This window comes from Phacochoerus africanus, chromosome X, assembly GCF_016906955.1.
Source record: "Phacochoerus africanus isolate WHEZ1 chromosome X, ROS_Pafr_v1, whole genome shotgun sequence".
Classification (NCBI taxonomy): domain Eukaryota; kingdom Metazoa; phylum Chordata; class Mammalia; order Artiodactyla; family Suidae; genus Phacochoerus; species Phacochoerus africanus.
The window spans coordinates 18,261,263-18,276,368 of NC_062560.1; the positions used below are offsets into that span (position 1 = coordinate 18,261,263).

A 15,106-nucleotide genomic window follows, 5' to 3' on the forward strand; every position below is an offset into this window, starting at 1 on the left:
CTTTTGGGGGCTTTCTTCGCACCTCTAAAACATAATCTTATTGATACAAGATTGGTTTACAGACGGCTCGGAAACATCAGTACAGTGCTTATTGTATTACACAACATACACACAACTACTGCTGTGTGAGGCAAGGAGGCACTTTGAATCCCACACTTACAAATTAGTGGTGTATCTATCTCTTTTGACATTGAGACTTCAAAGCGAACGTGGACAAATTTTCAATTAGCTTCCCCCCCCCTTTTTAAGCAGCTTTATTGAAGACTAATTTGTAAACTATAAAGTTCACCCATTTTAAGAGTACAACTTGAGGGAGTTCCCATCATGGTGCAGTGGTTAACGAATCCAACTAGGAACCATGAGGTTGTGGGTTCGATCCCTGCCCTTGCTCAGTGGGTTAACGATCTGGCGTTGCCGTGAGCTGTGGTGTAGGTTGCAGACGCGGCTCGGATCCCGCGTTGCTGTGGCTCTGGTGTAGGCTGGTGGCTACAGCTCTGATTGGACCCCTAGCCTGGGAACCTCCATATGCCGCGGGTGCGGTGCTCAAAAGCAAAAAACAAACAAACAAAAATTTTAAAAGTACAACTTGATAAGTTTTAGTATTTTCAGCGTTGTATGACCATCAGCGCAATCCAGTTTGAGACCCTTTCCAGCACCCCAAATCAATGAGCTCTTCATAGCATTCCCAGACACAGGTAGGGAAGTGCCTTTACATTTCCTGGTCTGAGCAAACCATGGGGCCCAGAGGAGCACTGGTGAGAGATCTGAGGACAAGTTGAAGTTTGCCTTCAAAGCTGCCAAAGTAGCTCCATGCCCCAAGACCATCGACTACAAAGCTAGCAACACTTGGCCCCCAAAATGACTACATGCGAAGTGTGGGGCAGGGTGGAAAGGTGGAGGGGAAATCAGCTTCCTCAAGTGAACAGGGGAGGGTGTCCAGATGAAGATGGGAGTGGGGACAGTTCGACGAGATCTGGATCGAATGGAAAACAGCGGTCAAAACAAAGAAGGCGAACGACTGAGGAGGAATGAGGAGAGCTTTTTTCAAAGTCAGTTAGTTGCAACTAGATGGCTTGGTTTCCAGGCTGCTGCGCACCTGGGGGCCCGTTGCTATGTGGTTTAGCGGCAAAGGAACACAAAATCTCCGTAGCATTGAAGTGTAACAATAAATCCCACTGTGGCGTGGGAACTACAATATACGGCATAATAAAAGTCAGTGTTATGGCACTTGACTTTGTGGCCTATAATCTCCCATTCAATCGGAACAGAGATTCTTCCATTGGCCAGAGAAAATCGGACAATTTAATTTTCTTTTCTATTCACGTGCAGGCCTGTGTTGGAGCTCATCCATGTTTCCTATTATGTTACTTGAAATATGGTCGCATAGTTTGATACAAACAATATCTCAAACCGACATCAACAACTGAGTTTTGGACCAACTGATTTCATTCTAAATTATCTCATGCCGACAGATGCCGGGAGCTGCCCACACGAGATCTGAAAAAGCCATGTTCTCTAATTTAATATTATAATAATTTAAAATTATAGCTTGATGAAGAGGAAACACAGACTTTATTTATAGCTAACAACAAGGGTTTCTAATGGCTTTCAAGGCTGTATTCTGTTATTCACTGTGGCCCACGTTTGGACAGCATCAATTGTCTGAATCACTAACAAAGCATTCTGGTACAAATAACTGCCTTCTTGATTCAAAGCAATGAACAAATGCTACAAAAGCGGATATACAAAAGCAGCCCTGAAGGGAGCCAGTCCCTCTGCAATGTCCTCATCTTGACGGATCCACCTGCAAAGAACATTTCTGTACTTGGGTCTAAGACACTTTGCTTACAGTCCTCTCCCCTGGCCCCGTGATGTTGCAAGAGCCCACTTTTCCCTTAGACTCGGGCTTTGCACAGGCTCTGGTCTTCAGTTCTAGGTCCTTCTTTCTTTTTCTCATGGGAAGGATTTTATTTGTCTTCCTGGCTTTATAGCGTTTAAGCAAACAACAGCATTATTAATAAGAAGCGTCTCTGTCTTTTGGCAGCTCACCAAGAGATTTCACATAGTCCTGGAGGACAAGGTGAGGAAGCTGGGAGAAATGACAGTACCCTGTGTAGAGAGAGAAGCTGAGGCACAGCACATTGGTGTAAATTACAGAAGCTCACCCTGCCAGGAAGCAGCAGAATCAGCAGCCCTCACACCCAGGTCTGCAGACCCCAGCCCTGTGTTCTTGTCTTCTGGAAGGTTCTAATCCCCACCGCAATCCCAGCCCGCCTCTCCAGCCTCGGCCTCCCTCCCCTTTCGGTCCTCATCCGGCACTGATGTGGGATGTCCAACCCAATCTTAGTGTCGACATGTCTAAATTCATCACATTTTCCCCAAACCACTTCCTCCCCCAGATGTGCTCATTTCTACCCAATGCATCCCCCCCCCACACACCGGTCACCAAGCTTAAAACTTCAGAGCTAAGAAACCATTCTCGGAGTTCCCACCATGGCTCCGTGGTTAACGAATCCAACTAGGAGCCATGAGGTTGCGCGTTCGATCCCTGGCCTTGCTCAGTGGGTTAAGGATCTGGCGCTGCCGTGAGCTGTGGTGTAGGTCGCAGACTCAGCTCGGATCCCAAGTTCCTGTGGCTCTGGTGTAGGCTGGCGGCTGCAGCTCCGATTCGACCCCCTAGCCTGGGAACTTCCATATGCCACAGGAGCAGCCCTAGAAATAAGGCACAAAAAGACAAAAAAAAAAAAGAAGAAAAAAGAAACCATTCTCTCCTCCTCGCCCCTCCCAAATCCGATCTGCTCCCAAGGACAAGCAAGCACGCTCCCGCATTGCTGCTTCCACAGCCACCCCTTCTCACAATCCTCTTCGGAGCCGCTTTGCTCCGGCTCTCTCACTGCCTCCCCTGCGACCCATCGAAGAACATGGCTTCTGGACACCCACCTTCCCTTCATTGGATTGGACCCCCAAAGCTCCATCAGTTATTATCCGAATTTTCAGACCTGATCATGTCACTTGAGGGTCAACCATCAGTGGCTCCCACTGCCCACAGAATGATTTTAGCGCTCCCCATGTGCTTCTCCTGCCTGCCTTGAGCAGCGAATCCAACTTCCAGATCCAGGGAAGCGTGTTCCCCGTCACAGAGCCTGCCCTGACATCCTGGGCACCCAGGGCGCCCCCACTCTGATGAGAATTATTTTCTACCACTCGGCCAGCATTTAGACAGACCGTCAGTATCACGCCTTCCATCTGTCCTCAGAGCCCCAACAGACCCAAAGCCCCTGGAAAGCCCGTCTGGTGTAGAAGGGCCTTGCCCTCCATTCAACCTTGTACCTGAGGAATAGCTGCTCAAATATTCTTAACATTTTTTAAAACTTTTTTTCCTTTTTTGGTCCCCGCACAGCATAGGGAGTTCCTGGGCCAGGGATCAGCCCTGAGCCACAGTCTTGACCTAAGCCGCAGCTGTGGCAATGCCAGGCCCTTAATACACTGTGCCAGGCTGGGGATTGAACCTGCGTTCCAGGGCTCTCAAGACTGTGCTGATCCCGTTGCACCACAGTGAGAATGCCAGACTAGTTACTCAGGCATTCGGTCATTTCTGGCAACACAAATAATACATACATTTGATTATTAGCTTGAGGAATTATAGTCTTCTGGGATGGATGTCTTCTTGGAAAAATGAGAGTGAACCAAAGCTTGGCATCTCTTTCTGGGCTCCCAGCGACATACACGGTATGAAAAGCTTCCACAGACTAACCCTCCTCCATCGATGCCCCCAGTGTTTTCAAACCAGCTTGTCAGACTGAAAAACCTGGGATCCGTATTTTGGCGACGGCCACCTTAGTCATCTCCAGACGCAACGAAAACAAGGCTCAAGAGCCAACGCTCTTCATGAGCAAGGCACAGCCCTGGGCAACCTGGAGGTGGGCGAACACCTCGCTTCCTGCGGGAGACCCCAGGTTACCCCCACTGACACTTCGCCAACGGGCCAGGCTGTCTTAAAATGGGGCCTAGGGAGTTCCTGTCGTGGTGCGGTGGTTAATGAATCCGACTGGGAACCATGAGGTTGCGGGTTCAGTCCCTGCCCTTGCTCAGCGGGTTAATGATCCGGCGTTGCCATGAGCTGTGGTGTAGGTTGCAGACGCAGCTCGGATCCTGCGTTGCTGTGGCTCTGGAATAGGCTGGTGGCTGCAGCTCCCATTGGACCCCTGGCCTGGGAACCTCTATATGCCGCGGGAGCGGCCCAAGAAATAGCAAAAAGACAAAAAAAAAAAAAAAAACATGGGGCCTAAATGCCTAACCCCAGCAGTAAACCCAGAACTTAATCAGGCTCATTCTGACGATTCCGTCTCTTTCACAGCCAATCACTGCTCTGCTCTTCTCTGCCCTTTAACCAGGTCCAAAGCTACAGCAGGCCAGTGTTTCTATTATTGTTGCATCAGCCCAAGCTGTCAGAAGCTCCTGGTCATGCTTCCCGACTGGGCTTCGCAAAGGCTGAGGATGTCAAACAGTTTCTGGAACCGGGGCAAGGACTTTTGGTATTTATGGTCATGACGACATCGCCTACACCCAAGCTGTCATAAGATCAGACCAGGTCAGCAGTTGCAAAGATGCTCCTCCATTAGCAGGTTCAGAGGAAAACAGCACCCCAAAAAGAGTAACTTCAGGTGACCAGAGCGCTCATGTTAGGGGCCCTAGTGCTTCTTATAAGGGCCTATCACCTGTTGGATGGCTGTTTCTACATCAAACAGCCGATGCAAATAATGCTGGAACCGTCCATGTCAAACCAATCTCGGAGAGTGGCTGCCAGAGAGGACGGGCGGGGAGGGGGGCTGGAGCAAGGGAGGTGGGCTTAGTGGTTATAAAAAGCAACACGAGCCATCCTAGCAGCGATGGAAATGTTCCGTATCTCGACGTGCGTGGTGGATACAAAAACCTACACAAGTGACCAAGTGCCATGAAACTAAATACACACAAGTACCACTGTAACTGAGGAGGCTGGTGGGCTGTAGCAAAGCTAATATCCTGCTCGTGACCTTGCACTACAGTTTCCTAAGATGCTACACCTGGAGGGACGTGGAGCTCTCTGTATTGTTTCTTACACCTGCATGTGGCTCTCTAATTACTTCAAAATAAAAAAACTTTCCCTAACGAAAGGCAAATTCCAAAACGTAGCCCTCTCTGTTATATGGAATATGAGAGAGTGCCAACTTCGGAGTCCGAAAAAAAAAAAAAAAAAAAAAAGATCAGAGCTGAAAGACATGTCATTCCCTCATCCGGATTTCTTAAAAGGGCTATCCCCCAAGTCAGACCGACAGTGGCCTCAGCTGACCCACACCTGACCACACTCCACCCACACAATCCCCCCCAAAGCCCTCCGACTTGTGTACCCACAGAGTTTATCGACCTTCCCATTTATCACATGACGGTATCTTGACCTTGGGAAACCTTAACTCACGTTTCCAATAAGGGGGCAGTTCTTGCACCAAAGCTCATTTTTAACTTGAAGTCAAAACACTTAGTGCTGTGTCCACAGCGAACACTGCCATGCTGTCTGTCTACTCGTTCACCTTTTTAGACTAAATACATGACCCACCGGAAAACAGGAATGCAAGAGCTAGTGCCCACGGCTTCAAAAGGTTCAGTCATCATTTATTGTCATTAGACCTCGCAAGGAATTTCCCGAGGCCAGGGCGAGTAAAAATCCCGGGCCTTCTGTTTTAATGCCGAAACCACTCTCACTTCCCTTCTTTACAGAACTGCTACCTCTAAGACCAACCCGCGGGCTGTTAGCCTTGCGCTCAAATGGTTGCGTTAGTTCTCACCGCACGGCTTGAAGGGGCAAACCCGGCTCTGTAGTTCACGTTTTGCAAAGAGAAGCAAGAATGCTCTCCTTACTCACCGATGTCATTGCTGCGGTCCGAGAGGTCCTTGTCCAGGATGCCGGATATCGAACTGCCCACCAAGTCGATCTTTGGACCGTCACCCCTACATTAAAGACACAAGTCCAGGCATTTAATAATCAGTGCGTGTCTTTGTCACGTTGTCAGCTCTCTTGCCGCCCGCAAGATAAGAAGTGTGCTGTGCGTGGGACCCGTCGCGCAGTTGCCTGTGGGGGGCCAGTGGGAGCCAACAAGCTGTCCAACCACATGGGCCTTGGTGCGAACCAGCCAAGAGACGGGGTGCCCTCCACTCCCACACACATTTTCACAGACGGCTATTTTAATAATGACTGTTCAGCAATGCACCTTCAGCCACCAACCCTCCTGCTGGTCCACAGGATGCGACGCCCCGTGGCCAAATAAGCACCAGCGAATGATAACCAGGGGCTTCCCTTTTAAGGAGCCAGGAATTTAGCCAATGCTGCTTGTCAAAGGTCGGCTACTTTTAACCTTGAGAAAAAGGGTTTCTGGCCTGGAGCTGAGGCATCAGCCAGGCTGTTGACAGGCACAAGGTGTCAAGTTGAGATCTGGCAGCCTGAAAGCTGGCGCTGGGGTGCGGGCCTGTAAAATGAGACAGCTGTTGGGTGGGTGCCCCCACGCTCATCAGGACATGGGAGACTTCCCTCTGTCTTCGGGCTAGGAGCAGCCAGCCCTTTGGGATGAGGGGGACAGGCCTCCATGACGATGAGAGAAAACAGCCTGTGTACAGGCAGAAGGTTCCTCCAAACCCCTCTAAGCGGGCAGCTCTGTGGACCCTTTCAAAGGGATGATCCCCCAACAAGATTACCCAAGATCTGTGATGGCAACAGAAGTAGGAAAAGATCGTTGCCCTTAAAACGTGAGATTCTTGCCCATGAATTGAGAGGGAGAAACCAAGGAGTTCCATGAAAGCAACAGAAAAAGATCCATGCACAACCCGCTGTGGTCACTATGCAGCCAAACCACACGATGAGTAACAATTTCCACCAGGAGCCCCTGTCGAATACCTCACACGCTGGGGGTAATGAGAAGGCCAGGCCAGGTTCTACCCACTCTGGAGGGTCTCATGGTCTAAATGGGAGAATGGGACAGACGCACAACCACAAGCGCCCCCCCCCCCGCCCCCGGCACAGGCGGTGTGAGATACAGGCACATCCAAGTCTTCAGGGCACCAAGAACTGGGTGAGGACAGAGAGTCGCGTGGTGGGCCGGGAGCACCCAGAGGGGGTGGCATTGGGTCTTGGAGGAAAAGGGAGAGAAGTCACATCAGTAAGAGGCATGACAGAGCAAGGATCCGAGGGTAGGTGGGAGTGCCCAGTGTGGCCAGGGGTCTCAGGGTGAAAGCTGAGGTCCCCAGAGAGGAGCGAGAGGAGGAAGGTTGCCAAAGGTTGGACTGTGCTGGGCTGAGTCTCACGGGGTTCAGTGTGTCCTGGAGGCAACGGGGACAGAGGAAAGCAGAAGGTAGGGAAGGAAGCTGAGAGGTCCGACTTCTGGGTGCCTCACATTAGAAGGGATGAGGGCGGCATTGAGTGAGACATGCATCTCCGGATGAAGGCGGCGAAGGCCCAGGAGAAGGAGGTCAGCCTCTCTCAGCTCCAAATGAACAAGAAGGATGTTTTTTTTTTTTGTCTTTTTTTTTTGTCTTTTTTTAGGGCTGCACCTGTGGCATATGGAAGTTCCCAGACCGGGGGTTGAATCGGAGCTGCGGCTGAAGCCTACAGAGCAGTCACAGAAATACCTGACCTGAGCCACATCTGTGACCTACACTGCAGCCTATAACAACACCAGATCCATAACCCACTGAGCAAGGCCAGCGATTGAACCCGCATCCTCACAGAGACAATGTGGGGTACTTAACCTGCTGAGCCACAAGAGACACTCCAGGAACAAGGGGGACTCTGAATCTCAAGCACCCTTGGCTAGAAGGTAAGCAGAGGTGAGAACTCCAGGGGGCCAGGGCTGGGCCAAAAGGTCTGTTCTCCACCAAGAGGAAACACAGCTCTAAGACGGTGTGTGTACACTGGGAGACCGCCTCACATCGGCTTCCTAAGGCTGTGCGACCCTCGTGCCAGATTTCTGTAGCGGACCCCTCTGCAACCCCTGGCTACTGAAGCTCAGGCCCCACAGGGCAGCCTCCATGGGACAGACGTCAAGCCAACAGGAGGGGCGGGGCTGAGGCCGTTTATTTCAAAACGCTTTATTGGCAGGGCCCCAGCATTCTCTAATTTGCATGTAACCTTCTGAATAAAATGTTTTAGCAATGCAGCATTATGAACAAGAAAGCACTTTCATTTTTAAAAGTTCTGGAGGACTCTGAACTTTATTACTTGGTATCTACGGAGCCTGAATGATTTGGAGCTGTCAGCTTCCCGACTCAAAGACTGAACTCCAGTGATACAGTCAGACGGCTCTGTCCTTTCGGGAACACATCAAGGTCTAAACCAGGAGAACACATGTTCTGCCCAGGGAGAAAGGTCACACAGGCAAGGAAAGTCCAGTTAATTCCACGGGCGTTGGTTTTCTTTTTTTTTCTTTTTTTTTTTTTTTTGCCAAAGCGGAAGGATGGTTGGAGAGACAGCCTGGAGGGCAGCTGGGGAGAACGTGGGGCGGGGGCTGCAGGGGCGGGTGGCGGGAAGGAGCTCTGCGCATCACTCAACCATGTGTATCACAGAACAACCCGGCTGCTTCTGACCAGGGGACTTACTCGTGCATTTTGGTAACCATGCATCTTGGAGCTGCTATTTCCCTCTTTGGTTTGACACCTAGAAGCTTCTGGTCCAATGTGAGCCTCTCTGGAGAGGTCGGAGAGAACACTGAGCTCGTGAAAGTGCGCATCTCATCTCGGGCTGTAAATGACTCTGCCGCCCTTATTTCCCCCTTATTGCCACTCTCTATTTTATTCTTTGATACATGTTTTTGAAAGTTACATTCAAGCCTCTGAGCGACAGGGCAGGGTAAAAACGAAGTGATTTTTAAGAATAGGGTGTGTGTCAATAGCATTTATTTGTATTTTTTAATTTTTTTTTTTTTTTGCTTTTTTTAGGGCCACACCCATGCCACATGGAAGTTCCCAGGCTAGGGGTCGAATCAGAGCCGCAGCTGCCGGTCTACACCACAGCCATAGCAATGCAGGATCCAAGCCTCGACTGTGACCTATACCACAGCTCTCGGCAGCACCAGATCCCCGACCCACTGTGCGAGGCCAGGGATCGAATGTGCATCCTTATGGACATTAGTTTGTTTCCATTGCACCACAATGGGAACTCCTGTGTTAACAGCATTTAAAATATTTATCTGAGGGGAGGGGTCTATGTTAGACTCTGAAATATCCAAATGAGTTTGGGGGATCCGTATGTTTATCATAGTGTTATTTGTAATAAGGAAAAACTGAAAAGAAATAGAGTCTTTCATAAACAGGCAAACAGTTGAATAAGCTGTGATATCTGATGGACTTCTATATAGGCGTTAAAATATAAACAGTTCATGGCAATGGGGACAAATGCTTATGTTACAACGTCAAGGGGAAAATTTAAGTTAAAAATGATATGCACCTCACTGTACATGTACCCCCACACCCTTATGATATATGCGGAAGAGGGATTTTTTTTTTTTTTTTAAGGCTAGAAGAATATGCATTTACAGTGGTTATTCCTGGGGAGTCTGATGGGTGATTTCTAGCGCACAGCTTAGCACCTGGTACATGGTAGGAGCTAAAAAATACTTGTGGAACTAATGAACATTTGCCCTTTTTTTCCTGAAATGGGAATGCATTTGGTATTTGTACAATAACCGCAGTTTTTTCCAAAAGGCATAAAGTTATATGACACGCGGCATGATTGCACCCACATAAAAGTGATGAAAACCAAACCAAATCACACACAGGAAAAAAGATGGGCAAGAAAGAGTCTACAATGTTAATAGCAGTTGTCTTTGGGCTAAGACTACAGGTGAATTTTTCCTTCCTTTTGAAGTTCACAGGTTTTTTTTTTTTAATTAAAAGTTCCCTTTTAATAACAATTCAGGTGGCTTATGTTTGATCTCCTATCCCCCCAACAGTATCATCAAGGAAAAAGATGAGGTTGCCTGGCCCCTACGTACACACTCTCTTTTAAGAATTTCCCTGATTAAGAGACTTGTGGTTGGAGTTCCCGTCGTGGCTCAGTGGTTAACGAATCCGACTAGGAACCATGAGGTTGCGGGTTCGATCCCTGGCCTTGCTTGGTGGGCTGAGGATCTGGTGTTGCCGTGAGCTGTGGTGTAGGTCACAGATGCAGCTTGGATCCTGTGTTGCTGTGGCTCTGGCGTAGGCTGGTGGATACAGCTCCGATTCGACCCCTAGCCTGGGAACCTCCATATGCTGCAGGAGCGGCCCTAGAAAAGGCAAAAAGACAAAAAAAAAAAAAGAGAGACAGACTTGTGGTTGCCGAGGGGGAGGGGGAGGGACTGGGAATCTGGGGTGAATAGATACAAATGATTGCCTTTGGAATGGATTAGCAATGAGATCCTGCTGGGTAGCACTGGGAACCATGGTCACTTATGATGGAGCACAATGGAAGATAATGTGAGAAAACGAATGTATATATATATGTGTGTGTGTGACTGGGTCCCTTTGCTGTACTGTAGAAAAGTGACAGAACACTGTCAACCAGCTATAATGGAACAAATAAAAATCATTTAAAAGTCAAAAAAAAAAAACTTTGGAGGGAAAAAAAAGAATTTCCTTGATCACCTGTGACCACACCTGGAACTCACCTGAGCCCCAGGTGGGGGAGGGGGCGGAGTTAACAAATCCGAGACTGAGAGGTTCAGATCCTGAGGGCCCCCCCTGAAGAAATAGGAAGCGCCACCCGAGAGGAGCGCTCCCTCGATTCTAAAGCGGCAGCCGTATTCTGAGAGGAAGGAGATTGGGGTCCACCCCATCTCTCTAAATGAGCCCTGAGCCCTTACGCCAAGAGCAGACCCAGGCTTTGGGCTGAAATTATCTTCCACAGAGGGCCAGAGCAAGCCTATTTTGAAAACACAGTAGGTGTCGTTTAAAAAAGGTTCTGATCCTTCCAAGTAGGGAAGCAGCAGCTGCTGTTTTGACAGTGTTCAGACTGTGGGTGTGGAAGCGTTTTACAATGTCTATTTGGAAATGCCTTTCACGGTATTTATAGATGCTTACAACAATGCTAATGAAGCTCAGTTCTGAAAAATAGCAGAATTTCTGAAATTCTCCAGAGCACGTTTGCATCGGCTGACACCCAGGGATGCTGCGGCCCTCCACGGTCCCTGCTCTCCTCAGTCGGCCCGACAAGCGGGGACCATTTTGGCAAAAAGGATGTTACTATATTCAACAAAAGAGGAAAAAAGCTCATCCTTTTGTAGTTTACTCGCTCCTGTGAGGGTTTTCTGTATGGTGCGTTTCTAGGCCCAGAGCTGTTAAATAAAAGGAGAAAATAGAAGAAAGCAGGCAGATGAGCACGTATCCAAAGATATCAGAACAAGGCTGTCCTTACTCATCTCTGATTTTTCTTAAATCAGTAATAATGTTATTTTCTCGTCTTTCTTCAGCAGTTTTGGTTACGGATGCTTCAAACATGTGACTTGGGTAGGCAGCTAGCAAGCGAAGCGGCTTCTCGCTTTGCTGGCCAGGGAACGGAAACTGCGGGGAACTGGTCGACCAGCCCAAGGACACCCAGCAGGAATAAATGGAACCACAAAAATAACAGCGGCATCTATGGTTTACTGACTGCCTACCACGAGCCAGGCATGAGGATAAGCTCCTTTCATGTAAGATGCAATCACCCCAACTACCCACTGAGGTAGCTACTCGGCATGGTGGACACGGAGCTGCACCGCCCAGAGCCCCCTTCTGGGAAGGGCTGGTCGGCCCCTCCAGGCACCACCTTGGCAGCAGGGAGCCCCCTCAGCCTTGCCAGGATGGCCCACACTTCACAGTATAGAAGTCTCGGCCCACTGCGGCCCCGCACAGGACAACTTGGAGGGGCTGTTTCAGCCCCGAAGTTCCCACGGACTTGGCCGAGGCTTTGGGGAGGCGGCATCGCAACTGTTCTCCCTTCCCCCAGGCACGGAACCCTAACTGTATCCTGCATACTGCACGCTGCCTCAGAGTCCGCCTCCTGGAGAAGCCCACCTGTGAGGCCCTTTGTTTCATTTTACAGATCAGGACACTCAGGCTCGGGGACACAGAGTCACGTGCTGACAAAAGGGCAGAGACAGAGCAGAGCGGTGGGCTCTGATTTTGAACCTACTAACGTCGACTCTGGAGCGCAAGCTCTTGGCCACTTCTCAAAGCTGCTTCACTCAGCCTCCTGGTCCTGGAGGTGGTGAGTCACCCACGACGCCAGGCAGCCTGTGTCACTGGAGCTCACTGCCAGCTGGGTAAATCGCCTTTGCTCCCAGACTTAAAAACGTATTACAGCAACAACAACAACAAACCACACACATACCCGATCCGCCCAGAGGGGCCTGTTCCTCCCACTCAGACTCCGAGACCCCAAGACACGAGATGGGGCGCGTGAACAGTTGGACACGCGGAGGATGCACCACGTACATCCTCTGAGAACATGAGCTCAGCCAGGGGCATGGCCCGATTTAGCCCAAGTTGGGACAGTTAAGCCAAGACATGTGGCCTGAAAAAGATGCTGAAGTGCACAGGAAGCTGACGCAAGCAGACGAGTAAATAAACAAACAAACAGCAGCACTAACAGGAGCGACTAAAACCACCAAAAAGACCCCACGACTCTTGCAGAGATGAGCGGGGATGAAGGGAAAATGGTGAGTCTACTGATTCCTGCGAGGAAAAGGTCCCTAGTCCAGATGATGAGTCTTTTTTTTTTTTTTTTTTGGTCTTTTCTAGGGCCGCACCCATGGCATATGGAGGTTCCCAGGCTAGGGGTCCAATCAGAGCTGTAGCTGCCGGCCTACACCACAGCCACGGCAATGCCAGATCTGAGCTGCGTCTGCGACCTACACTGCAGCTCATGGCAAAGCCAGATCCTTAACCCACTGAGCAAGGCCAGGGATCAACCTGCAACCTCATGGTTCCTAGTCAGATTCGTTAACCACTGAGCCACAATGGGAACTCCAAGTCATTTTTTTTTTTTTTTGCTTTTTAGGGTCACATCCGCGGCACATGGAGGTTCCCAGGCTAGGGGTGGAACTGGAGCTACCACTGCCTGCCTGCACCACAGCCACAGCAATTCGGGATCAGAGCTGCGTCTGAGACCCACACCACAGCTAATGCCAATGCTGATCCTTAACCCACTGATCGAGGCCAGGTATCGAACCCACATCCTCATGGATGCTAGTCTGGTTCATTAACCGCTGATTCACGATGCAAACTCCTGGATGATGCGTCTTTCTGACGATCTCCCCTCCCTGCCCTCAGAAGGATCTATCACCATAACGTAAATGTGTGGGTTTTAACTGCTTAAAAAATGTTACAGGAGATAAAATTTTAAAAAAAGGTTGGGAAAGAAAGGAAAGCAAAAAGAAACCGAAAAGCCCCATCCCCTGTACTCAGCGAACTGCTGAGGTGCATCCTGCGATCCCCCTGCTTTTCCTCAGCTTTCATCCCTCCTAGGAGTTATCTTCTCACACGGATGACGGCAGATGACAGACATGAAGGTCCGAGAGAAATGACCAGAGTTACCCTCTCTTCTCTCTTGCTCCACCCTGCACCTTTGTTTTATCAGCCTCTTGGTTTTTGGCTGTGCCCGCAGCATGCACAATTTCCCCGGGCCAGGGATTGAACTTGCGCCACAGCTACAACCAGAGGCTCAGCAGTGACAACGTTAGAGCTTTAACCCACCACAAGGGAACTCCTAATCAGCCTCTTTTAACATAAAACCACCCCGTCTTATTGCTCACCTCCCTCGTCCTGGTTCAATCGCACACTGAGGATGAGGCCAATGGAAGTGAATGCTCCCTCCCTGCTTTCCTGGCTGCCTACTCCTAACATCTCAGATTCAGGCTCTGACGATTAAAACTGGGTAGGGATTGCCCAGCGCAAGCCCCCATTTTATGCTGGACAAGGGTCCTGCGCGCCAAGGCCACACAGGTGACAGAGCTGAAACTGGATGGAAGCTTTTTTTTTTCTTTTTCTTTTTGGCTTTTTAGGGCTGCACCTGCGGCATATGGAGATTCCCAGGCTAGGGGTCAAATCGGAGCTAGAGCTGCCCGCCTACACCACAGCCACAGCAACGCCAGATCCAGCCATGTCTGCAACCTACACCACAGCTCATGGCAATGCCAGATTCCCTAACCCACTGGGAGAGGCCAGAGATCGAACCTGTATCCTCATGGATCCTAGTCGGATTCGTTTCCGCTGTGCCGCCACAATGGGAACTCCCTTGGACGGAAGCTTCTTGATACCCAGCCTTATCTTTGCCCACCACACCTGGGTGGTACTAATTAAAATGCATGTGTTGGATGCTCCCAGAGCCTTTTCTCTCTCAAATAAGCAATGATAAGAGGGCTCCGCCCATGAGTGAAGATGGGTGAGATGCAGCCAGTCCTTCAGAAGCGTGCTGGGCTGGGCCATTCCTGCCCAGAGAGGTGGGACCCTTCCTTCAGGAAAGGACACAACTGTAGCAGCAGCGAGCCCAGTTTCCTGTGCTCCTCGGCGAGAGGGCAAGAAGAGTCCCCCTCCTCTTTCCCAGAAATGCCAATCCAAAGGCCCTGCTGAGTCGGCAGAGTCCCTGCGTACCCACCCCGGGGCCTGAAGTGACCCAGGCATCATAGGCATTTTGTAACTGTGGACTTCCGGTCTAAACGTGGGTCGGCCCCAGGGAGGCCAAGGGCGCAAGAGGTGGGAAGCAGAGTGGTTTTCCTGGCAGCTGTCCCCTTGCACTGCGTCCCTGCTTGGATGAGCACAAACAGGCTTGGCTATTTATAGCTAGTGAAGACATGTTGCAAGGTGATGGGACACTGCCCACGCCATTCCCCTCCAAATGCCTGTTCTTTGTGCAGACTCTGCAAGTGTGTATGGAAACGGGCCTCCAGCCAGAGCCCATCTAGGGTGTGACAAGTCCCACAGCCCCTAAGGCAACAGGATGATGACACCCACCGCCCTCATCGGCACACCCATAGCCGGGCATCTCAGGAGGGCAAGGGTCTTTTGCGATGCCTGGAGGAGGGAGATCTCATCATCCTGCCACTGTGAGAAAAGTGTGGGGGGTGGC

General features: G+C 50.2%; 1 protein-coding gene across 12 annotated transcripts in view; it reads right to left on the bottom strand.

Annotated features, from left to right (window-relative positions):
• Positions 1 to 15,106, bottom strand: part of SH3KBP1 (SH3 domain containing kinase binding protein 1) — a 340,925-nt gene that overhangs the window by 36,190 nt on the left and 289,629 nt on the right. For all 12 annotated transcript variants that reach the window (XR_007132781.1, XM_047764118.1, XM_047764112.1 and 9 more), the window contains one exon: positions 5,900 to 5,985. Coding sequence is in view for 11 of the 12 variants with exons in the window: in XM_047764118.1 (XP_047620074.1) it covers positions 5,900 to 5,985 (86 nt within the window). In the remaining variant the exon portion in view is untranslated. The remainder of the gene's footprint in view (positions 1 to 5,899; positions 5,986 to 15,106) is intronic.